At 46.5% G+C, this 25,994-nt stretch overlaps 1 protein-coding gene across 1 annotated transcript in view; it reads right to left on the bottom strand.

The window, feature by feature from the left end:
• LOC129707587 (ubiquinol-cytochrome-c reductase complex assembly factor 1) overlaps nt 1–25,684 on the bottom strand; it is a 91,142-nt gene extending 65,458 nt beyond the window's left edge. The window contains exons 1-2 of the mRNA XM_055652734.1: nt 25,486–25,684; nt 332–564 (exon numbers count right to left, since the gene is read on the bottom strand). Of these exons, the coding sequence (XP_055508709.1) occupies nt 332–564; nt 25,486–25,684 (432 nt within the window). The remainder of the gene's footprint in view (nt 1–331; nt 565–25,485) is intronic.
• Nucleotides 25,685–25,994: the final 310 nt, after the last annotated feature.

Below are 25,994 nucleotides of genomic sequence, written 5' to 3'. Positions count from 1 at the left end.
ATTTAAAAGGCTTTTGGACTGACATATGAACAGGAGGGGAATGGAGGGATATGGATGACATGCAGACAGAGGAGACTTGTTTAACTTGGCATCTTGTTCAGCACAGACATTGTGGGCGGAAGGGCCTGTTCCTGCGATGCAAGGCAGCATCTCCGCAGTAAAGGAATAGGTGACGTTTCGGGTAGAGTCTGAAGATGGGTCTCGACCCGGAATGTCACCTATTCCTTCTCTCCAGAGATGCGGCCTGGCCCGCTGAGTTGCTCCAGCTTTTTGTGTCTATCTTCGGCCTGTTCCTGTGCTGCACTGTTCAGTGTCCTGTGTTGTAACCCACCGTTGGTGTTGAATGAACGGCCCGAAATGGCAGCGGGTGTCCCTGGGAAGCATGAAGCAGCGCACGACTCGAGGCAGGAGTGTCAAGCCTGAGAACGTTGCCGCCGATCCCCAGACTCCGAAGCACCACTCGATGCTGCAAGAAAACAAGAAACCAATTCAGACCTGTGCCGTTTGCAAATACCAACAGTGGCCACTGTGGAAGTGAAAGGCTAAGAGCTACATTTCCCCCATCTCGTTACCTGCTGTGAATTTTTACTCATGCTCATAAAGGAAAAGTGTAAGTAACTGACCTCACCAGGTAAATCACTTAATTAGAAACCAGAGTGTATAACAGCATTGTGCCACCTTAAAGTCCCCCACCACCTGCTCCAACGTCATACAGTGAAATGCGATTACCCATATGTACAATCCGATATCTAGAAGCCTTTTTGATCCTCTGCGATGGATATTGTGCTCATAGAGGACTTCAGCACGGGTGCTCCCTGCAAACTTTAACTAGCAAGGAAATTTCAAACAATAGCCCGTTTACACCAAGTGTGTTAAACGATAGGGGTGGGGCATCACAGTGACGCAGCAGTAGAGTTGCTGCCTTACAGCGCCTACGACCTGGGTTCGATCCTGACTACGGGTGTTGTCTGTACAAAGCTTGTGCGTTCTCCCTGTGACCGCGTGGGTTTTCTCCAGGTGCTCGAGTTTTCTCCCACATTCCAAAGATGTACAGGTTTGTAGGTTAATTGGCTTCAGTGTGTAGGATAGTTCTCCTGCAAAGAGTGATCGCTGGTTGGTGCGGACTAGATGGGCCGAAGGGCCTGTTTCTACACTATATCTCCAAAGTCTATAAGCATCATATAGCCCTTCAGCCCATCTCGTCCGTGCCGACCAAGATGCCCCATCTAAGCTTGTCCCATTTGGCTGCATTTGGTCAGTTCTTTCCGTATCCATTGCCTCATTGTCACCTGTGTGGTTCCAACCAGGCTAAATAAAAGCACACGGGGCAAATCCAGCTGGTGAGGTGACAGGTTAGAATCGTGGAGTCATACAGCATGGAAACAGTGCCTTCAGCCCAACCCGTCCATGCTGGCCAAGATGCCCCATCTAGGCTGCATACCTATTGCTCGTGTATGGCCCACATCCCTCTAAACCTTTCCTATCCATGTAACTGTCCAAATATCTTTTAAATGCTGTTATAGCACCTGCCACAACTACCTCCTCTGGTAGTTTGCTCCATATACTCACCACCCTCTGTGTGAAAATGTTATCCTTCGGGTTACATAGAAACATAGAAATTAGGTGCAGGAGTAGGCCATTCGGCCCTTCGAGCCTGCACCGCCATTCAATATGATCATGGCTGATCATCCAACTCAGTATCCCGTACCTGCCTTCTCTCCATACCCCCTAATCCCCTTAGCCACAAGGGCCACATCTAACTCCCTCTTAAATATAGCCAATGAACTGGCCTCAACTACCCTCTGTGGCAGAGAGTTCCAGAGATTCACCACTCTCTGTGTGAAAAAAGTTCTTCTCATCTCGGTTTTAAAGGATTTCCCCCCCTTATCCTTAAGCTGTGACCCCTTGTCCTGGACTTCCCCAACATCGGGAACAATCTTCCTGCATCTAGCCTGTCCAACCCCTTAAGAATTTTGTAAGTTTCTATAAGATCCCCTCTCAATCTCCTAAATTCTAGAGTATAAACCAAGTCTATCCAGTCTTTCGTCATAAGACAGTCCTGACATCCCAGGAATCAGTCTGGTGAACCGTCTCTGCACTCCCTCTATGGCAATAATGTCCTTCCTCAGATTTGGAGACCAAAACTGTACGCAATACTCCAGGTGTGGTCTCACCAAGACCCTGTACAACTGCAGTAGAACCTCCCTGCTCCTATACTCAAATCCTTTTGCAAAGAAAGCTAACATACCATTCGCTTTCTTTACTGCCTGCTGCACCTGCATGCCTACCTTCAATGACTGGTGTACCATGACACCCAGGTCTCGCTGCATCTCCCCCTTTCCCAATCGGCCACCATTTAGATAATAGTCTGCTTTCCCGTTTTTGCCACCAAAATGGATAACCTCACATTTATCCACCTTATACTGCATCTGCCAAACATTTGCCCACTCACCCAGCCTATCCAAGTCACCTTGCAGTCTCCTAGCATCCTCCTCACAGCTAACACTGCCCCCCAGCTTAGTGTCATCCGCAAACTTGGAGATATTGCCTTCAATTCCCTCATCCAGATCATTAATATATATTGTAAATAGCTGGGGTCCCAGCACTGAGCCTTGCGGTACCCCACTAGTCACTGCCTGCCATTGTGAAAAGGACCCGTTTACTCCTACTCTTTGCTTCCTGTTTGCCAGCCAGTTCTCTATCCACATCAATACTGAACCCCCAATGCCTTGTGCTTTAAGTTTGTATACTAATCTCTTGTGGGACCTTGTCGAAAGCCTTCTGGAAGTCCAGATACACCACATCCACTGGTTCTCCCCTATCCACGCTATTAGTTACATCCTCGAAAAATTCTATAAGATTCGTCAGACATGATTTACCTTTCGTAAATCCATGCTGACTTTGTCCAATGATTTCACCACTTTCCAAATGTGCTGCTATCCCATCTTTAATAACTGACTCTAGCAGTTTCCCCACTACCGATGTTAGACTAACTGGTCTGTAATTCCCCATTTTCTCTCTCCCTCCCTTCTTAAAAAGTGGGGTTACGTTTGCTACCCGCCAATCCTCAGGAACTACTCCAGAATCTAAAGAGTTTTGAAAGATTATTACTAATGCATCCACTATTTCTGGAGCTACTTCCTTAAGTACTCTGGGATGCAGCCTATCTGGCCCTGGGGATTTATCGGCCTTTAAACCATTCAATTTACCCAACACCACTTCCCGGCTAACCTGGATTTCACTCAATTCCTCCAACTCCTTTGACCCGCGGTCCCCTGCTATTTCCGGCAAATTATTTATGTCTTCCTTAGTGAAGACGGAACCAAAGTAGTTATTCAATTGGTCCGCCATATCCTTGTTCCCCATGATCAACTCACCTGTTTCTGACTGCAAGGGACCTACATTTGTTTTAACTAATCTCTTTCTTTTCACATATCTATAAAAACTTTTGCAGTCAGTTTTTATGTTCCCTGCCAGTTTTCTTTCATAATCTATTTTCCCTTTCCTAATTAAGCCCTTTGTCCTCCTCTGCTGGTCTTTGAATTTCTCCCAGTCCTCCGGTATGCTGCTTTTTCTGGCTAATTTGTACGCATCATCCTTCGCTTTGATACTATCCCTGATTTCCCTTGTTATCCATGGATGTACTACCTTCCCTGATTTATTCTTTTGCCAAACTGGGATGAACAATTTTTGTAGTTCATCCATGCAGCCTTTAAATGTCTTCCATTGCATATCCACCGTCAACCCTTTTAGAATTAATTGCCAGTCAATCTTGGCCAATTCACGTCTCATACCCTCAAAGTTACCTTTCTTTAAGTTCAGAACCATTGTTTCTGAATTAACAATGTCACTCTCCATCCTAATGAAGAACTCAACCATATTATGGTCACTCTTGCCCAAGGGGGCACGTACAACAAGATTGCTAACTAACCCTTCCTCATTACTCAATACCCAGTCTAAAATAGCCTGCTCTCTCGTTGGTTCCTCTACATGTTGATTTAGATAACTATCCCGCATACATTCCAAGAAATCCTCTTCCTCAGCACCCCTGCCAATTGATTCACCCAATCTATATGTAGATTGAAGTCACCCATTATAACTGTTTTGCCTTTGTCGCATGCATTTCTAATTTCCTGTTTGATACCATCTCCAACTTCACTACTACTGTTAGGTGGCCTGTACACAACACCCACCAGCGTTTTTTGCCCCTTAGTGTTTCGCAGCTCTACCCATACCGATTCCACATCCTCCAAACTAATGTCCTTCCTTTCCATTGCATTAATCCCCTCTCTAATCAGTAACGCTACCCCACCTCCTTTTCCTTTCTCTCTATCCCTCCTGAATATTGAATATCCCTGGATGTTCAGCTCCCAGCCTTGGTCACCCTGGAGCCATGTCTCCGTGATCCCAACTATATCATAGTCATTAATAGCTATCTGCACATTCAACTCATCCACCTTATTACGCATGCTCCTTGCATTGAGACACAAAGCCTTCAGGCTTGTTTTTACAACACTCTTACCCCTTATACAATTATGTTGAAAAGTGGCCCTTTTTGATTTTTGCCCTGGTTTTGTCTGCCTGCCACTCTTACTTTTCACCTTGTTACCTATTTCTTCTACTCTCATTTTAGACCCCTCGGTCTCTACGCTCACACATTTAAGAAACCCTTTCCCTTTAACTCCATCCTCCACTATCCCATTCGACACCCCACCCCCCTTATTCAGTTTAAAGCCACCCGTGTAGCAGTGGCAAACCTGCCTGCCAGAATGCTGGTCCCACACCTGTTAAGATGCAATCCGTCCCTTTTGTACAGTTCCCCCTTACCCCAAAACAGATCCCAGTGATCTAAGAATCTAAATCCCTGCCCCGTGCCCCAGTTCCTCAGCCACACGTTCAGGTCCCGTATCTCCCTGTTCCTGCTCTCGCCAGCACGGGGAACTGGAAGCAACCCGGAGATAACAACCCTGGAGGTCCTGCTTTTCAACATTTTTCCGAGCTCTCTAAAGTCACGCTGCAGAATATTCATCCCCTTTTTTCCGACATCGTTTGTGCCGACATGCACTACCACTTCCGGATGTTCCGGGTTCCTATTAAAATCTCCCTCTCTCACCATAAACCTATGCCATCAAGTTCTTTACTCCCCTAATCTGGGGGGGAAGACCCTATCTATTGATTCTCCTGCCTTGGGGGAAAAGACACTTTCTATTGAACTCATGATTTAATACACCTTTATAAGATCACTCCCTCAGCCTCCTACGTTCCAAGGAATTACAGTCCTAGCCTGCCCAACCGCTCCCTGTAGCTCAGGCCTGGCAACACATGTGAGGATTGCATGGCTTATGTATTTCCAATAATGAAGCCACAATAATGCACTCCCTTTTGAAAAATAGAAACTTTGACAGGAGCACGAGACTGTCATGGAATGACAAACTGTTTGTTCCATTACCATGGCTACTTCTGTAATCCTGAAGCAAACCAAAAATTGGAGAAAATACACACCATCAGCACAAGGGAATAGAAATGCATCAAAGTTCTCTCTGAGCTTATTCCAATTGAAAACATCGAGAAGATGGCACTCCTTCTCTGTTGCAACAGTCAATTTGGTACCAAATCCCAACGGCAATTCCGGGGAAAGATTTGTTACAGCTCTGAGACATGCAAGTCTTTCTAAACCACAAAATATTTCCTCATCGTAGGTCATAGATAAAGTTCCTACATATTCAGCAGAGATATTAAACTCCTTTACAGCAGCCAGATTATTACACAAAACGTATCCTTTTATTCTGAGCTTGCGCCTCTGATCCCAGACTCTCTCACCAGTGGAAACACCCTCTCCACATCCACTCAGTCCAGGCCTTTCACTATTCGGTAAGTTTCAATGATGAAATACCAAAGAGTGAAAGGTCTAGATAGAGTGGATGTGGAGTGTTTCCACTAACAGGAGTCTAGGACCAGAGGGCACAGCCGCAGAATAAAAGGATGTACCTTTAGGAAATATATGAGGGGGAATTTCTTTAGTCACAGGGTGGTGAATTTGTGGAATTCATTGCCAGACAGCAGTGGATGTCAAGTCATTTGAGTGTTTTTAAAGCAGAGATTTACAGGTTTTTGATTAGTAAGGGTGTCAAATGTTATGGGGAAAAGGCAGGAGAATGAGGTGGAGAGTGAAAGATAGATCAGGTATGATTGAGTGGTAGAGCAGACTCTTTAGACCAGGGTGGGCAACCTTGTTCTGCATAGGGGCCGGGCCGCATGTCTGTGAGTGGATGGCGGGCCACATCTATCACGTGTGCACATGGACCCCGCCCTGGATGGCAGGCATCAAATCACGTGTTCACAGAAGGTAGACAAAAATGCTGGAGAAACTCAATGAGTGAGGCAGCCTCATGCGATCCTTGCATGTCTCACCTGCTGAGTTTCTCCGGCATTTTTGTCTACCATCCATTTTTCCAGCATCTGCAGTTCTTTCTTAAACATGTTCACAGAAGGTGCACGGCTTTGCGCAGGATATGGTACGGCCAGAGCTCGGCGCTCGGCGGGCCGAATGATTACGGAAAAAAAAATCCACCTGTGGGCCGGATGATTTCAGGTTATGGGCCGCATTCGGCCCAGGGGGTGGAGGTTGCCGACCCCTGCTTTAGACTTTAGAGATACAGTGCCGATCAACGATCCACCTGTACACGAGCACTATCCTGTATACTAGGGACATTTCAAAGGTCTTTTATCGTCACGTGCATCAAATAAGGTACAGTGATATGCGAATTACCATACAGCCATACTAAAAAAGCAACAAGACACAGAACTACATAAAAGTTAACATAAACATCCACCACAGCGGATTCCCCACATTCCTCACTGTGTTGGAAAGCAATAAAGTCTAATCTTCTTCCCTCATTTTTTACCAAAGCCAATTAACCTACAAACGTGTACTTTTTTGGAGTGTGCGAGGAAATAAGAGCACTCTGAGAAAACCCACGCTGTCACAGGGAGAACGTACATACTCAGTAGACAGCTCCCATAGTCAGGATGGAACCCGGGTCTCTGACGCTGTAAGGCAGCAACTCTGCTGTAGTGCCACTGTGCCTTTCCAGAGTCCTCAATGAGCCTAATAGCATAATTATGTTCCTATAATTTATGAAAACATGTAGCAGGGACTGTTCTGATCTGCAATGTGATCAAGGGAGATTCAACAGGAACCTTAAAGGCTGTCGGATAAACACTCGAGCGGGAAATTTGTAAAGCTATTGGGAAGCAGCACGGGAATGTGACCAAAAATAGATACAAAATGGTGGATTAACTCAGCGAGTCAGACAGCATCTGGAGAAAAGGAATAGGTAATGTTTCGGGTCAAAACCCTACTTCAGACATGAGTCATAACAGACAGAGAAAGACAGAGAGACAGAGAGTGAATGCAAGGGTTACTTGAAATTAGAGAAATCAATATTCATACCACTGGGCTGTAAGCTGCCCAAGTGAAATATGAGGTGCCGTTCCTCCAATTGGAATGTGACCAATTGGATAAGATTTTCAGAGACCTACCATAGACTTGGCCTGAATGGCCTCCTCCTATGCTGCATCCTCTATGATATAGATTCAGTCAGTGATGGTAGTCAAGCAGCAGGGTGCATGTGTCTCTCTGGATCGTAGTACGACTACCCAACCCAAGTCCAATGGGACCAAGGTGGGTAAAAAAAAAGACACAAAAAGCTGGATCAGTGAAGTAAATGGAAGGTTTCATTTCTGGCCGGGTCCCTTCTTCGGATTATTGTAGTAGGGAGGGAGAAAGCTGGAGAAGAGATGGTGGAACAAAGCGTCAGGTGATAGGTGGATATACAGGTGAGGGGGGGGGGGGGGGGGGGGGGGGGGGGGGGGGGGGGGGGGGGGAGGGTGGGGGCAGTGGGTGGACACGCAGGCCAGAGATGAAAAGGAGCAAAGGCGGTGAGATAAAGAGAGAAAAGACATGTAATGTAAGGGATGAAGTGGAAGGGGAAATGTGGTATATTGTGGGAGAAATGGATACGCATCCCGGTGGGACAGGGGGATGGGAGGGGAAAAAAATTGAGGGTGTTAGTAGGTTACCCAAAATTGGATAATTCAATGTTCATACTGCTGGGTTGTAAGCTAGTTAGGCGCTGTTCCTCCAGTTTGCGTGTGGCCTCACACTGGCAATGGTGGAGGCCCAGGACAAAATGGTCAGTGTGGGAATAGGGAGGGGATTCAAAATTGTTAGCAAAAAGGAGATCCAGTTGGCCTTGATGGACCGAGCGCAAGTATTTGGAGAAAATGTAACCAAGCCTATGCTTGGTTTTGCCGATGTAAAGGGGGCCACATCGGGAGCACCGGATGAGGCTCAATCTAGGTGTTGGGTTCAGGTCAACACGAGTCAGGCTTCAATTACTTATTACAAGACAGAAGGAGACTATTTGACCCATTAGTTCAATGCCCTCTCGCAGATGTGTGAATCAATCAGTCCCATCCCACCTCATTGCGTACAACCCTCTCTGCAAAAAAGTGCTCCATCCCACTCTGTTGCATTTGACAGAAGAGATTGGTGGAGAAAATAGGAAACTAGGCACAGCAACTGCAGTTGCTGATGTACAAAAAAGACACAAAATGCTGGAGTAACTCAGTGGGTCAGGCAACATCACTGGAGGACACAGATAGGTGACGATTTGGGTCAGGAACTATTTTCAGGCTAAGGGTCCCGACCTGAATATAGAAATCTATATTATTAGATCAATAAACTAGAGAACATTGACGGAATTGACTGTGAAAAAACAAGACAATAACTATTGGAGGGACTCAGACCCAAAGACTCCGGTGATTTATAAAAATTACCATGCTGTTAGATTTCTCCCTCTTCTGCCCTCTCCCATCAGGCAAGATTCAAGAGAGTTTATTGTCATGTGTCCCAGATAGGACAATGAAATTCTTGCTTTGCTTCAGCACAACAGAATATAGCAGGCATAAATACATAGAACAGATCAGTGTGACCACATACCAATGAATATATATATTTGTATATATACACACATAAATAAACAGATAAAGTGCAATGGGCTATTAATGATCAGAGTTTTGTTTGAGTTGAGTTCAATAGACTGATGGCTATGGGGAAGCAGCTATTCCTGAACCTGGATGTTGCAGATTTCAGGCTCCTGTACCATCTACCTGAAGGCAGCGGGGAGATGAGTGAGGTACAGAAGTGTGAAAAGGCGCACCTTCTGATTCAGGGCCAGTTTCTTCCCAGCTGTTATCAGGCAACTGAACCATCCTATCATAGAAACACAGAAACAAAGAAAATAGGTGCAGGAGTAGGCCATTCGGCCCTTCGAGCCTGCATCGCCATCAATATGATCATGGCTCATCATCCAACTTAGTATCCTGTACCTGCCTTCTCTCCATACCCCCTGATCCCTTTAGCCACAAGGGCCACATCTAACTACCTCTTAAATATAGCCAATGAACTGGCCTCAACTACATTCTGTGGCAGAGAATTCCAGAGATTCACCACTCTCTGTGTGAAAAATGTTTTCATATTCATATGAAAGTCCTGACATCCCAGGGATTAGTCTGGTGAACCTTCTCTGTACTCGCTCTATGGCAAGAATGTCCTTCCTCAGATTAGGAGACCAAAACTGTACGCAATACTCCAGGTGTGGTCTCACCAAGACCCTGTACAACTACAGTAGAACCTCCCTGCTCCTATACTCAAATCCTTTTGCTATGAATGCTAACATACCATTTGCTTTCTTCACTGCCTGCTGCACCTGAATGCCTACTTTCAATGACTAGTGTACCATGACACCCAGGTCTCGTTGCATCTCCCCTTTTCCCAATCGGCCACCATTCAGACTAGAGAGCAGTCCTGAGCCACTATCTACCTTATTGGAGACCCTCAGGCTATCTTTAATCGGACTTTATTTTGCACCAAACATTATTCCCTTTATCCTGTCTGTACACTGTGGATGGCTCGATTGTAATCATCTATAACCCTTCCGCTGACTGGATAGCATGCAATAAAAGCTTTTCACTGTACCTCGGTACACAATAAAGCAAACTATACTCTCCTGAAGCACAATGCAATACATTCAAAAGGCAAATTTCAGCTGCAGGAAACATCAGTAAAGGGAACAAAGCCATTGAGGAAAGCTGGGAAAGAGTCACCAAATGCAAATAGGCGGTTCCGCATGTGGTATGGGTGTTCATTCCAAGTTGTATAACAACGCCTCAGGGCAGAGTGTTGGTCGCACTAATATCCAGATGGTTTTGTATAATTTGTGTATAAATTTTCTCTCTCAATTCCATGACTATTACTGCTGCACTGAAATATTAATGTTTCCAAAACATTGAGCACAGAACAGTGCAGCACAGAAGCGGGTCCGCTGCCCCACGATGTCCGTGCCGAACATGATGCCAAGTTAAACTCATTTGCAGGTACGATCGCGACATTTAAGAAACAATTAGGCAGGTATATAGATAGGATAGGTTTAGAAGGATACGAGCCAAATGCAGGCAGGAGGGACGAGTGTAGATGGGACATGTTGGTCGTTGTGGGCATGTTGGGCTGACGGGCTCGTTTCCACCTTGTATGACTCTATAGTACATGATACTATATTTATAAACTAAAATCTCTGTGCAGTATCTGGAACGGCAGCCACTAATTCCAATCATGCGTACCTAGCTGTGATGACAGGTGAGTATATGCAGCTCTGCCTGACGAGGCCCAAAGCTCATTCCAAAATCTTGTGGTATTTTTCATGTTACTGGAAGCTCCAAATTAAATCCAGAAAGTGCCTAGTTATGACACAAAGTGCTGGAGTAACTCAGCGGGTGAAGCAGCATCTCTGCAGATCAAGGGTAGGTGATGTTTCGAGCCGGGACCCTTCTGCAGATCAATTGTAGAGAAAGCTGGGAGAGGTGGGGACAGAAGAAACCCTGACAAGTGATAGATGGATCCATGTGATGCGGGTTTGATTGGGGGATGGTTGGACAAAGACCAGAGATTAAAAGGCGAAGAGTAATGTCCTGCCCCCACCTCTCTTCCAGCTTTCTTCCCACTCTCCCACTGAGACTCTCCCACTCTCAGATATCCGACTTCACACCAGTGGCAGAAATGCACTTTGAATCTCAATCTCATTCCAACAAGAACAGTCCCACCTTTCAACTCCACTCTAGTTGTAATCCTGTGAATCCCATTCCTCTGCTTTTGTGGTCTGGTAAAATATCCCTCTTAAACATCTAGGGAATCCCTTTTGGAATGTCCAGGTTACCTTTTTGGTCTCACATGCAGTGAAGTTTATATCGTAACGACAAAAAAAAATTCTATTCTGCATTGCCCCAAGTATTTGCCCATTGTATTGAATCTCAACTGCAAAGAGAAATACCTTCACTCTTTCTACTCCACGTAGACCCTTCGCGACAGGATAATGGATTTCAGCCTCCAGTTTAGACTGGAGAAGAAAATAAAGTCGAGTGAAGATTTGATAGTGATGGACTCAGATCATGTAGATACAAGGTATTGCTTGTCCATTCCCTCCACAGATGCTGCCTGACCCAATGATTTCCTCCAGCACTTTGTGTTTTCCTGAAGAATCCAGCATCAGCATTTCTCTGTGTCTGCATGATTGTGTACATCGCTGTCAAATCTTAGCTCAACTTTATTTGCTTTTCCAGTCTACACTGGAGGTTGAAAGCCCTTATCTCTATATGTCAGGGCCATCCTAAGATGGCGAATGAGACTATAAAGATACAGTGTGGAAACATGCACTTCGACCCACTCAGCCCGCGCCAACCAGCGATCCCTGTACGCTAACACTATCCTACGCTCTAGGGACAATTTACAATTTTACTGATGCCAATTAACCTAAAACCCTGCACGTTTTTGGGGTGTGGGGAAACTAGCGCACTGGAGAAAACCCACAGGGAGAACGTACAAACTCCATACAGACAGCATCTGTAGTCTGGATCGAACCCGGGTCTCTGGCACTGAAATGCTGCAACTCTGCCGCTGCGACACTTTGTCACTCTGTCGACTGTCGATTCCCTCCACAATGGAATACTCATTTCTCTAAAGGGGCAGCGATTAAGCAGTTTGGACATACTCTCAACAGTTTGGAAGAGTGAGGTTCGATCTCAATGAAACATCACAAGGCTAGACCGCTGGACACGGGGGTGAGAGTTCTCCTGTCTATGCAACAAGAATATCAAAATAACACATTAGCCTTAAGATGAGGAGAACATTCTTCACTCAAATAGCAAATCTTTCGGCATCTCTAAGCATGAAGGATGTGGAGGTTCTATTGGCGAGTGTATTCGAGAAAGAGAATGGTATATTTTTAGATTTTGAGGGGATTGAAGTTTGACATTAGTGCAGCAATGGTGGTGGCAAGGTGAAAGACTAAGAACGGTCTTTACAAAACGGAGCACTCAAGTTGTCCGAAATTCACCGTAGATCGAACAAGAACATTTTGCACTCTGTTTACTTGTAAATACAATCCCAGAATTCAAGAAAAGCTGGCATAAACCTCAGATCCTAGTATGTTCTTAGAATTTCCGAATATCACATTAGTATTCTGTGGCAACGGTGGTCTCGCTGTTTTCAATCAGTATCATTTTCAGCTTCTCTGTTAAATATCACCAACATGGTTTTTATTTCACTGAAGCCACAGTTTATCAGCACATATTTTGCAAACTGCACACAGTAGAATGGTTATGAAAGCCACACCTTATATGAAAAATCACAGAAATCTCTTGACCTTCGCCCTCTCTCGTTCCGTTGTACTGACAGGGGAATTTGTAGGTTAGTTCCCTCAGAGGGGAAAAAAAATCCTTCAAAAACTCTTCAAAATATCACTGCCCAATATATTCATGGTGCATCGTTAACCAAATGTAGTTTGAAAATTAAAAGCCTCCAGGGAATGTTGCGCAGAGAATCAAATCAAGCAGGCCAGTAAATAAAGCTATTTGGGGGATGGAGACGATTTATGATTGACACAGAGCGGCATCGCGTCTTGCAAACAACACCAAGCAAATGAGACCTTCATTCGCACACAGGCATTAAGGACCCCCTAAACACAATGGTACAGGTGAACACGCACACCTTCAAATTCAGGGACAGTTTCTTCCCAGCTGTTATCAGGCAACTGAACCATCCTACCAGTCCTAACTTACCATCTACCTCATTGATGACCCTGGGATTATCTTTAATCAGACTTTACAGAACTTTATCCTGCACCTGTACAATGTGCAGGATAATAATGTGATAATAAATGTAACAATGTATAATCTTTCCGCTGACGCAACATAAAAGTTTTTCACTGTACCTCAGTGCATGTAAAAATATTAAACTAAACTATGAAGAAGGACCTTGACCGGAAACGTCACCTATCCTTTATCTGTTAACCCACTGACTCCCATGGCTATCTGGACTGCACTTCTTCCCATCCTACTTCCTGTAAGGACTCCATCCCCTATTCCTCATTCTATGCTGCATCTGCACCCAGGATGAGGTGTTCAAAACCAGGGCTTCAGGAGATGTTCTCATTCTTTAGGAATGGGGGTTCCCTTCTTCGACTATAGATGAGGCTCTCAACAAGGTCTCCTTTATATCCTGTAGCTCCGCTCTCACTCCCCATCCCCCCCACTCATAACAAGGGCAAAGTCCCCCTTGTCCTCTCTTTCCACCCCACCAGCCGTCAAATACAATGATAATCCTCCGACATTTTCGCCACCTCCAATGGAATCCCACCACTGGCCACACCTTCCCATCTCCTCACCTTTCGGCTTTCCGCAGAGACCGCTCCCTCCGTAACTCCCTGGCAGAGGTTCACCTGCACCTCCTCCAACCTTATCTATTGCATCCACTGCTCTTGGTGTCAACTGCTCTACATTGGTGAGACCAAGCGTAGACTTGGCGATCGTTTCGCCCAACACCTCCACACAGTTCGCATTAACCAACCTGATATCCCGGTGGCCCAGCACTTCAACCCCTCCCATTCCGAATCTGACCTTTCTGTCCTGGGTCTCCTCCATGGCCAGAGTGAGTCCCACCTCAAAGTGGAGGAGCAGCACCTTATATTTTGCTTGGGTAGTTTACACCCCAGCGGTATGAGCATTGACTTCTCCAATTTCTTGCTCTCCTTGCTTTCTCCCTCCTTCCCCTCCCCTTCCCAGCTCTCCCACAGCCTACTGTCTCCGCCTCTTCCTTTCTTCTTCCCGCCCCCCCCATCCCTACATCAGTCTGAAGGGTCTCGACCCGAAACGTCACCTATTCCTTCGTTCCAAAGATGCTGCCTCACCCGCTGAGTTTCTCCAGCATTTTTGTCTACCTTCGAATTTTCCAGCATCTGCAGTTCTTTCTTAAAAATAAACCATCTATGAAGTAGGGTCCCGATCCAAAACGTAACCTACCCATTTTCTCCCGAGATACTGCCTGAACAGCTGAATTACTACAGCACTTTGTACCTATCTTTGGTATAAACCAGCATCAGCAGTTCCTTTTTATTATATCTAGATTTCATATTCGACCATGGCAAGATCATTTCCCTCTTCCCTCCCCCCATCCCCTTCCACATGATGTCAGAACAATAGCCTCCTCCTCGGTGTTAGCGTGACGAAGGAGCTAGTTATTGATTTTAGGAGGCATGGTGGAGTACATGTCCCATGGTGCGGAAAAGGAAATGGTTAAGAGCTTCAAGTGCTTTGGCGTTAATATTATCAATTATCTGTGGTGTAACATCCAAGAAGCCACACATACACCTCTATTTCTTGGGGAGTGAGGAAATTCACCAATGACTCTTACAAACTTCTACAGATGCTCCAAAGAAAGGATACTGACAGGTTGCATCACAGTTTGGTTTGCTCTGGTCAAGACCACGAAAAAACCTGAGAGTTGTGGATGTAGCCTAGTCCATCACACAGACCAGACTTCCCACCAATGTGATGAGCTATAGGCTGGCCTTGACATTAACGTCCAGCAAAGACATCCTACTTATTACAACACAAGAGGCCATTCAGCCACAAAGTCTTTGCAAGGAATATTTTTGCCCTGAAATCCATCTACCTTCTTGAAGACACTAGGAACTGCAGATGCTGGAATCTTGCATAGAACACAAGTGGTGGAGTAACTCAATGAGTCAGGCAGCATCTTTGGAGGACATGGATTTCGGGTCAGGTTTAAAGATGAGACCCGACCCGAAACGGTAGGTATCCATGTTCTCCAGAGATGCTGCCTGACTCGCTGAGTTTCTTCAGCACTTTGATCGCTGCACCCTCTGTGGAACTTTCTACTGCTTGACACAGTGAGTGAAGAAACTTCTCCACATCTCAGCCCGATATATCTTATCCAGGTTCGAAACAAGACCAGGGTTCTTCCCCAACAGCCCCACAGCCCCGGATACACCTTCCCTACCTCCAGCCTGTTAAACCTTCACCCCAGAATTTATTCAAGAAGCCCATTTTTTCTTCCAAATCTTATCCTCGAAATCTATCACTGAAAAATCGACACCTTGTCTGGATTCATCACACAAAAGGAGGAAAATCCATTTGCTTCCACAAACATTCCTGTCCTCTCCCCTGCACTCAGTGCCATCCTCAGACCGCAGCCCCACACATGCCCACCTTCCAGACCCTCTCCCCATGTCGACCCTCCTCCCCCTGCTGTTTCCTTCTGCAATCCTCCCCTCAAAACCATTACTCTTCCTGTGACTCCCCTTGTCCTCCACTCACCCCACCCCTCCCCCCGTCTCCCATCCTACTATTCCTCCTACCCTATCCTTCCCCCAATCTCCTTCTCCCATCCACATATTCCACCCCTCTCCTTACTACACCCTTTCCCCCACCTCCTGTATCCCTCCTCCCCTTTATCATCCCTTCTCCTACCCATCCCCCTCGCACCTCCATGCAGCATTCCCTCCCTACCCCTTATCCCCAAACCCTTTCCCTCCCCTTCATACCCACCTCTGCCCTTTATCCTTGCACACCCCTAACTCACTCCATGTCATCCCATCCCTCATCCACAACTCCTCTCCCCCCGCATCGCCTGTCCCCTCCACGCTGCCCCCCCCACCCCCCCACCCCCCCCTGCCCCCCCCCCCACACTGCCCCCCCCCCTGCCCCCCCCCTCCACACCCCACACTGCCCCCCCACACTGCCCCCCCCCACTGCCCCCCCCACCCCCACCACACTGCCCCCCCACACTGCCCCCCCCACACTGCCCCCTCCCACCCCTGTGCCCCCCCCACTGTCCCCTCCACACTGCCCCCCCCACACTGCCCCCCCCACACTGCCCCCCCACCTGCCCCCCCCCCCACTGCCCACCCACACCCCCCCCCCACACTGCCCCCCACCACACTGCCCCCCCCACACTGCCCCCCCCCACACACTGCCCCCCCCACACTGCCCCCCCCACACTGCCCCCCCCACACTGCCCCCCCACACACTGCCCCCCCCCACACTGCCCCCCCCACACTGCCCCCCCCACACTGCCCCCCCCCCCCCCACACACTGCCCCCCCCCACTGCCCCCCCCACACTGCCCCCCCCCACACACACTCCCCCCCCACACCGCCCCCCCCCACACCGCCCCCTCCACACCCCCCCCCTCCACACCGCCCCCCCCACACTGCCCCCCCACACCACCGCCCCCTCCACACTCCCCCCCACACCGCCCCCCCCACACCGCCCCCCCCCACACCGCCCCCCCCACACCCCCCCCACACTGCCCCCCCTCCACACTGCCCCTCCACACTGCCCCCCGCCACACCGCCCCCTCCACACCGCCCCCCTCCACACCGCCCCCCCCCACACTGTCCCCCCCACACACCCTCCACACCCCTGCACACCTGCTCCCTCCAGCCCCACTCTCACCCACTCACTCTCTCTCCCCTTACCAGAGGGCCCGCCACTCATCCCCCCGCCGATCTTCTTTGCCCCTGACCTTCTCCTCCGGCTTCCGGTCCGCCAGCGCCGCCCGTCCGACTCCGATCTGAACCAACCGTGTCCCTCCCTCCGTTCCCCGCTCCGGAAAACCCGGAATGCGGCACCAAGGTTCCCGGTGCGGTCGGGTCCGGCACGAGTCTGGGAGAGTGGAGAATGAATGTCCCTGGGAATTCCCAACCAGCACTCACTCCAGCAGCAAATAATCTGGTTTATTGCCCCCTGAAGCTCGTTAAACTACTTTATTATTAATAGAGGCACAAGAGACTGCAGATGCTGCAAACTTGAGCAAAAAAAAAAACCCCGAACTGCTCAGTTTGTAGAAATAAAGAATTGTGATATGTTTATAAGAACCACAGATGGTGGTTTATACCAAAGATGGACAAAAAAAACCGAAGTAACTCAGTGGGTCAGGCAGCATCTCTGGAGAAAAAGGATGGGCGGCGTTTTCATTCAGATACCTTCCAGATGACCCAAAATGTCACCCATCCTTTATCTCTAGAGATGCTGCCTGGCCCGCTGAGTTCCTCCATCACTATGTGTCTTATCTAAAGTGCTCAGTTTGTTTAGTTTCTTTAGAAACATAGAAAATAGGTGCAGGAGTAGGCCATTCGGCCCTTGGAGCCTGCACCGCCATTCAATATGATCATGGCTGAGCATCCAACTCAGTATCCAGTACCTGCCTTCTCTCCATACCCCCTGATCCCTTTAGCCACAAGGGCCACATCTAACTCCCTCTTAAATATAGCCAATGAACTGGCCTCAACTACCTTCTGTGACAGAGAATTCCAGAGATTCGCCACTCTCTGTGTGAAAAATGTTTTCCTCATCTCGGTCCTAAAATATTTCCCCCTTATCCTTAAACTGTGACCCCTTGTTCTGGACTTCCCCAACATCGGGAACAATCTTCCTGCATCTAGCCTATCCAACCCCTTAGGAATTTTGTAAGTTTCTATAAGATCCCCCCTCAATCTTCTAAATTATAGCGAGTACAAACCGAGTCTATCCAGTCTTTCTTCATATGAAAGTCCTGACATCCCAGGAATCAGTCTGGTGAACCTTCTCTGTACTCCCTCTATGGCAAGAATGTCTTCCTCAGATTAGGAGACCAAAACTGTACGCAATACTCCAGGTGTGGTCTCACCAAGACCCTGTACAACTGCAGTAGAACCTCCCTGCTCCTATACTCAAATCCTTTTGCTATGAATGCTAACAGACCATTTGCCTTCTTCACTGCCTGTTGCACCTGCATGCCTACTTTTAATGACTGGTGTACCATGACACCCAGGTCTCGTTACATCTCCCCCTTTCCTAATCGGCCACCATTCAGAAAATAATCTACTTTCCTGTTTTTGCCACCAAAGTGGATAACCTCACATTTATCCACATTATACTGCATCTGCCATGCATTTGCCCACTCACCCAGCCTACCCAAGTTACCTTGCAGCCTCCTAGCATCCTCCACACAGCTAACACTGCCCCCCAGCTTCGTGTCATTCGCAAACTTGGAGATGTTGCATTCAATTCCCTCGTCCAAATCATTAATATATAACGTAAATAGCTGGGGTCCCAGCACTGAGCCTTGCGGTACCCCACTAGTCACTGCCTACCATTATGAAAAGGACCCGTTTACTCCTACTCTTTGCTTCCTGTCTGCCAGTCAGTTCTCTATCCACATCAATACTGAACCCCCAATACCGTGTGCTTTAAGTTTGTATACTAATCTTTTATGTGGGACCTTGTCGAAAGCCTTCTGAAAGTCCAGATATAACACATCCACTGGTTCCCCCTTATCCACTCTACTAGTTACATCCTCGAAAAATTTTATAAGCTTCGTCAGACATGATTTACCTTTCGTAAATCCATGCTGACTTTGTCCAATAATTTCACAGCTTTCCAAATGTGCTGCTATCCCATCTTTAATAACTGATTCTAGCAGTTTCCACATTACCGACATTAGATTAACTGGTCTGTAATTCCCCGTTTTCTCTCTCCCTCCCTTTCTAAAAAGTGGGGTTACATTAGCTACCCTCCAATCCTCAGGAACTACTCCAGAATCTAAAGAGTTTTGAAAAATTATCACTAATGCATCCACTATTTCTGGGGCTACTTCCTTAAGTACTCTGGGATGCAGCCTATCTGGCCCTGGGGATTTATCGGCCTTTAGTTCAAAGATAAAGCATAGAAACAGGCTCTTTTTCCCACCCAGTCCACGCCGACCAGCGCTCGCCTGTTCACACCAGTTCTACATTACCCCACTTTCTCATCCACTCCCTACACACATGGGGGGTAATTTTACCGAATGTCTTTGGGACGTGGGAGGAAACCGAAGCACCCGGAGGAAATCCCCCTGGTCACAGGGAGAATGTGCAAACTCCACACACAGACCACCCGCGGTCAGGATCGAACCTGGGTCTCTGGTGCTGTGAGGCAGCGGCTCAGCTAAATGTGCCTTGTGCCACTTCTTTAAAAGGAAAGTTTTAAAAACAAAAAACTGCTGGAACAATTCAGTGGGCCAGGCAGCATCTGTGGAGGGAAATGGAGAAGGGCCCTAACCTGAAACAGCATCCGTCCTGTTCCCTCTTTGTTCTTGGCAGTGCTGCCCAGATTAGTAAGCGTGTCATAAGTTACAGGGAGATGGCAGGAGAATGCGGTTGAGAGGGAAAGATAGATCAGCCATGATCGAATGGCGGAGTAGACTCGATGGGCCAAATGGCTTAATTCTACTCCAATATCATATGGTTTTATGGTCTAACTTCAAGTTGCTAAATGTAAATATCACCAACAATTTTACTGAAAAATTCACATTGATTCTATGGCAAGAAAACTCACCAAGGACACCGTCACTGGAGAAGGGACCAGACCTGAAATGCCACCTTTCCACGTCCTCCAGAGATGCTGCCTGACCCAATGAGTTACTCCAGCAATTTGTGTCTTTTTTTATTAACTAGCATCTGCAGGGACTGGCAACATCTCTGGAGGGAAAGAATGGGTGACGTTTTGGGTCGAGACCTTTGGGTCTGAAGAAGGGTCTCAACCCGAAACGTCACCCATTCCATTGAACGGTGGAGTGGAGTTGATGGGCCTTTCTGCTATAACTTATGAATAATTCACCTTAAACTATTGCCCTCTGATTCTTGATTCCCCTTCTTTGGGTAAAATAATCTGTGCACTCACCCTATCTATTCCCCTCCTGATTTTATACACCTCTACAATCATGAAAGAGTCCCTGGAACAATATTTTCTGGGGAACCACATCAAAGGACTGCACTGTTCATTAATAATCCTTGCTTTTCCCACCGTAATCCAAAACTGGAGCCCTTCCGCTCCCATCGAGACGTAACACTCCACAGTCTGATTCCACTACTCTCAACACAAATCTCTCTGGAGCTCATAACTCTGAGAAAACAAGTTGGAATTCTCAATTGCTTAATTAATTGCTCCCGAGACCCTCAAGATAATAAATGCTTCCTCCCTCTGGATAAGGGTTAGAATTATCTCACGTTCTGCCTCTGAAGGAGTCTACTGTATATAAATCTGCTGATCGTCAAATCAGATCTTCCAATGCACAAACAGCAGTGACTTGAAATATTCAAGACCTTTAATAGAAACACAGAAACATAGAAAATAGGTGCAGGAGGAGGCCATTTGGCCCGTCGAGCCAGCACCGCCATTGTGATCATGGCTGATCATCCACAATCAGTAACCCTTGCCTGCCACCTCCCCATATCCCTTGATTCCGCTAGCCCCAAGAGCTCCATCTAACTCACTTTTAAGTTAATCCAGTGAATTGGCCTCTACTGCCTTCTGTGGCATAGAATAACCACAAATTCATAACTCTTTGGATGAAAACTTTTTTTCTTAAATGGCCTCCACTTTATTCTTAGACTGTGGCCCCTGATTCTGGACTCCCCCAACATTGGGACCATTTTTCCTGCATCTAGCTTGTCCAGTCCTTGTATAATTTTATATGTTTCTATAAGATCACCTCTCATCCTTCTAAACGTCAGTGAATACAAGTCCAGTCTTTCCAACCTTTCCTCATATGACAATTTCGGGGATTGACTTTGTGAACCTACTCTGCACTGCCTCAATAGCAAGGATGTTCTTCCTCAAATTAGGAGAACAAAACTGCACACAATACTCCAGATGTAGTCTCACCAGGGCCCTGTACCACTGCAGAAGGACTGCTTTACTCCTATCCTCAAATCCTCTTGTTATGAAGGCCAACATGCCATTAACTTTCTTCACTGCTTGGTAACCTGCATGTTTACTTTCAGTGACTGGTGTACAAGGAAACAAAAGTCTCTTTGCACTTAATCCAGTGAATGGTTATCCACCCTTTTTCCTAATCTGACACTATAGAGATAATAATCTGCCTCATTGTTCTTGCCACCAAAGTGGATAACCTCACATTTATCTACATTATACTGCATCTGCCATGCATCTGCCCACTCACTCAATCTATCCAAGTCACCCTACAACCTAGCATCTTCTTCGCAGTTCACACTGCCACCCAGCATTGTGTCATCGGCAAATTTGCTAGTGTTACTATTAATTCCATCATTTAAATCATTAATATCTATCTATCTATCTATATATTACTAAAAGTCTCATCTTGTTTCTATCTATCTATCTATCTATGCGCATGTGCTACTGGAACTACGCCAAAACGGTACACGATAGTGCTAACATTTGTTGTACCGCCTTAATCGCAATTGGCTTGTGGCTGTTTTGTGTTAAGTTTCATTCAGATTTATGTTACTGTATATTCCACAAATTATTGACATTTTTAGATTTATAAAACCCCAATTTGAGAAAAATGTCTTCCCTGTGCTTACAGCTATGACGTCACAATGGGATTGTAGCCCTGCTCGCAACATTGTTGCTATTCAAGTACACTGAGTGCTGCTAGCTCTAGGAGGTGCAAATGCATTTTTCTTAAAGTCACAGTACACTGTACACTGAATTGTTTTAAAGTTTAAAATGAGGTAGGGTGAAAAAGGCAAAATGAGCAGCCCCTGCGCAGTTGGGAGCTATGGGTGAGTGGTGGAATATTGCGTTAGGAGTTAGGGTTGCATTGGGGGAAGGGGTGAATGGTAGAATATAGTGTTGGGGAACAGTTTGCGTTGGGGGTCCAGGCCTCCCGTGGGGGCTGTGGGTGAGTGGTTGAATATTACATTGGGGGAACGGGTTGCGTTGGGGGACCAGACTGCCCACGTGACAGGAACCCAATGGGTCCCACTTGGTCCAGTATAATACTAAAATTCTCATCTTGTATCTATCTATCTATGTTTGTTTGTTGCCCCATGTGATCAAAACGGTACATGGTAGCGCAAACATTTTTGCACCACCTTACTCACCTTTGTCCCACAGTCGTTCCTATAAAGATTTGTTCGAATTGATGTTTTATTTTTCACAAGAAATTTTACATATTTAAACTTAAGAAGTCAAGATTTGAGAATAAATTCTTCACTCTGCAGCTATATCTTCAGCTATTACTTCACAATATTACATTGTTGCAATCTCAGCACACGGGTGCTGTCTATATGGAGTTTGTCCGTTCTCCTTGATCACTGGGTGGCGTGAACTCGGTGTTTCTACGTTGTATCACTGAACTTTACTAAACTAAAAACTAAACTAAACTAAACTAAACTAAACTAAACTAAACTAAACTAAACTAAACTAAACTACATTATCAATGCCGGGGTGGACAGGCTGAGTTCATCTCTCTTCAGACTTTAGAGATACAGCGCGGAAACATGGCCTTCAGCCCACCAAGTTAATGCTGACTGACGATCATCCCACACACTAATACTATCCTACACACCATGGATCATTTAAAATTTTACCAAAGCAAATCCACCTATAAACCTGTACATCTTTGGAATGTGGGAGAAATCCGGAGAACCCAGAAAAAACCCACGCAGTCTCAGCGAGAACAAACAAACTCCATACAGACAGCATCTGTAGTCAAAATCGAACCAGGTCTCTGGCATTGTAAAACAGCAGCACTACCACTGAGCCACCATCCCTCTGGAGATTGGGGACAGGACGCCACAACCATAATTGGCAAGCACCCCCTTTTTTTTGTTTGTTTTACGGTGGCTCAGAGCTTCAAGAACGTAGACTAGCTCCCTCCCACCATCTTCTCCTGTCTTATCTTCTAGTTGTTGCAGGTTTCTTGAATCTCAGCAGCTTATTTTCTGAATTCCACCTCAACGCTATTAACATTCCTCGTTCCCACACATACTGCGATCGCTACATATATTGACATTTTAATTTACATCCATTTATTAAAGCCATTTCTCAGTAGCACAGAGAACAGAATTCCTGAGACTGACCCTGGGATTCTTGTTTGGTTGACCCTGTTCAGTCCGAGCTATTATTCCTCGCCTTGGCAGATTGTTCCTTACTGCTTAGCCCATGTATTAAAAATGAAGTACATCCCCTAAGTCTCGCAGGCTCAGCATTATTCACTAGTCCCTTGGGAGGCACATAATCGAATATCTTCTGTAAGTCGAGATACAACATTCCACCACCGATCCTGTTTAGCTCTTTAAAGAATTCCAATAAATTTGTTATCCATCACCTACCCTTCACAAATCCATGTAGGTTTAGAATTATTGCCTTTATGCTTGTTAAATGAACTTGAATGTTTCCTTGCCAACAGACCCCATGTTTATTTTCCTGATAATAAATGTTAAGCCTACAAGCCTGATAATTCCCAGGATCAGGCTTTTGACCTTGCGCTGAAAAAAAAGGAACGTTAGACTTTTTCCCATCTCCTGCCTCTATCCTGAGACTTAACAAGCTTAGGATATAAAGTCGGGCATCTGTTCACTCTCCCGCCTTCCCCTCAATGAGCTAGAAGATAAACTAAACAAATACTTCACTGCATGGCCAGAGAAGGAACGTAACGGGCGGCCCAGTGGTGCAGCGGGTATAGCTACTGCCTCACAGCGCCAGAGACCCAGGTTTGATCCAGACACAAACGCACTGTCTGTGTGGAGATTCGGACTTTGTACGTTCTCCCTGTGAGCGTGTAGGTTCCCTCTGGGTGCTCCGGTTCCCTCCTACATCCCAAAGACGTGCGGGTTTGTAGGTTAATTGGCCCTATGTAAATTGGGATAAGAAAGTGGGATAACATAGAACTAGTGAGAACGGGCGATCAATGGTCAGGGTGGACTCAATGGGCTGAAGGGTCTGTTTCCATGCTGTATCTCTAAACTAAACTAAATAATATAGAGGGGAGGAAGGAGATATAAAGGGGGGGGGGGAGATTTAAGTTTTACAGAACTAAGACCATGAGCAATTAACCCAGACGCATTGTCACTTTACACGTATCCACAACTTTTATCTTGTCTATTTTTACAGTTTTTAATCTTTATATTTGCTTTTAAGATAGATACACACTGTGTGTGCTCGCAGAAATCTGTGCTGTATGACTGCTTATCAGTACATTGTCCTGTCTGTATGTTGAGCCACGTCAAAGAAGATTTTCTGTTATGACAGACAATAAAGTTTTCTGAATCTGAATTCAGCATGTCACTTTCCAAACTGGACTGTATCAAGATCAAGGGACAAGAGTGTTTAATTGTCATATGTATCGCCAATGGAAGTATTAGATTCTTATTTACGGCAGATTTCCAGGCCTGTTAACATAATTACACATAGAATAATACATATAACAAGCAACAACACAATAAATGAATAACTGTAACGTAGACAATAATAGTGTAAAATCAAAGTCTGTAAATGTTATAAATGGTGTAAAACCTAATATCAGCGCAGGAGTACAAGAGGTTCATCAATCAGAATGACTTTAGACACTTCAGACTTAAGAGATACAGCACAGAAACAGGCCCTTCAGCCCACTGAGTCCACACCAAATAACGATCACCTAGCACTATCCTACACACTAGGGACAATTTACAATTTTACAGAAGCCAATTAACCTACAAACCTGCACGTCTTTGGAGTGTGTGAGGAAACCGGAGCACCCGGAGAAAACCCACGCGGTCACAGGGAGAATGTACAAACTCTGCACAGACAGCACCCAGAGTCAGGATCGAACCAGGGGTTCTGGTGCTGTAAGGCAGCAACTCCACCGCTGCGCCACTGTGCTGCCTTTTAGATCTGCTGTCTCACAGTGCCTGAGAACTCGGTTCAATCCTGACGTTAATGGTCCATTGCTTCATTGGTTTCTTTATTATCACATGTACCAAGGTACAGTCAAATACATTTTTAATATACAGCTCAGCTGTATACATCATACACAAGCCACAAGCACAACCTCCCGGTTAGTACTGAATGTACAGAACAGTCTACTGAATTTATATGCAAGAGTCACCATTTTGACACCATTTTACAGTCCCAGCTGCAGCTGGCCACAAAGACCCATCATCTCCATTCTAGTCGTCCCGTGAACCGTCGTCCCTCTCCTTGCACGGCATTCTTCTGTCCTTATTCCCTGGGAGGGCGCCCCTTGCAGCCGACCTAGAGAGCGCGGGGGATAAGACCCCCCCACCGGTTCCATTCCTACCAGCCTTTTGTCCAGTGTCCACCACCGTCTCCGAGTCCCCCCACCCTCCTCTCCGGTTCCTGGTCCTCGAGGATGAGCAGGGTCCAGGCTCGCTGGGCTTCCCTCTCTGGGCTGGGCCCGGTTCCAGGCCTGCTGTTTGGGTACCGTCGCGGCTCGCTGGGAGACCCTTGGTTGTTGTCTGTGTGCGGAGTTTGCACATTCTCCCTGTGACCGCGTGGGTTTCCTTCGGGTGCTCCGGTTTCCAGCTCCCGCATCCCAAAGACGTGCGGGTTTGTGGTTAATTAGCAAACTCCACACGTACAGCACCCGAGGTCAGAATTAAATCTGGGTCTCCATCACTGTGAGGCGGTGGATCTACTTGCAACAATCAAAGAGTCGAAACTCAAACCAAGGTAAAGAATGATCTTTGTGCTGGGGGATATGAAACTTTTAAGAAGACATTTGAACAAGTCCATGGATTGGAAAGGTTTAACAGAATATGGGCCAAACACAAGCAGGTGGGACGTGTA

The sequence above is a fragment of the Leucoraja erinacea genome, chromosome 21, assembly GCF_028641065.1.
Source record: "Leucoraja erinacea ecotype New England chromosome 21, Leri_hhj_1, whole genome shotgun sequence".
In the NCBI taxonomy this organism is placed as follows: Eukaryota; Metazoa; Chordata; class Chondrichthyes; order Rajiformes; family Rajidae; genus Leucoraja; species Leucoraja erinaceus.
This window is presented reverse-complemented; position numbering and strand designations above follow the sequence as displayed.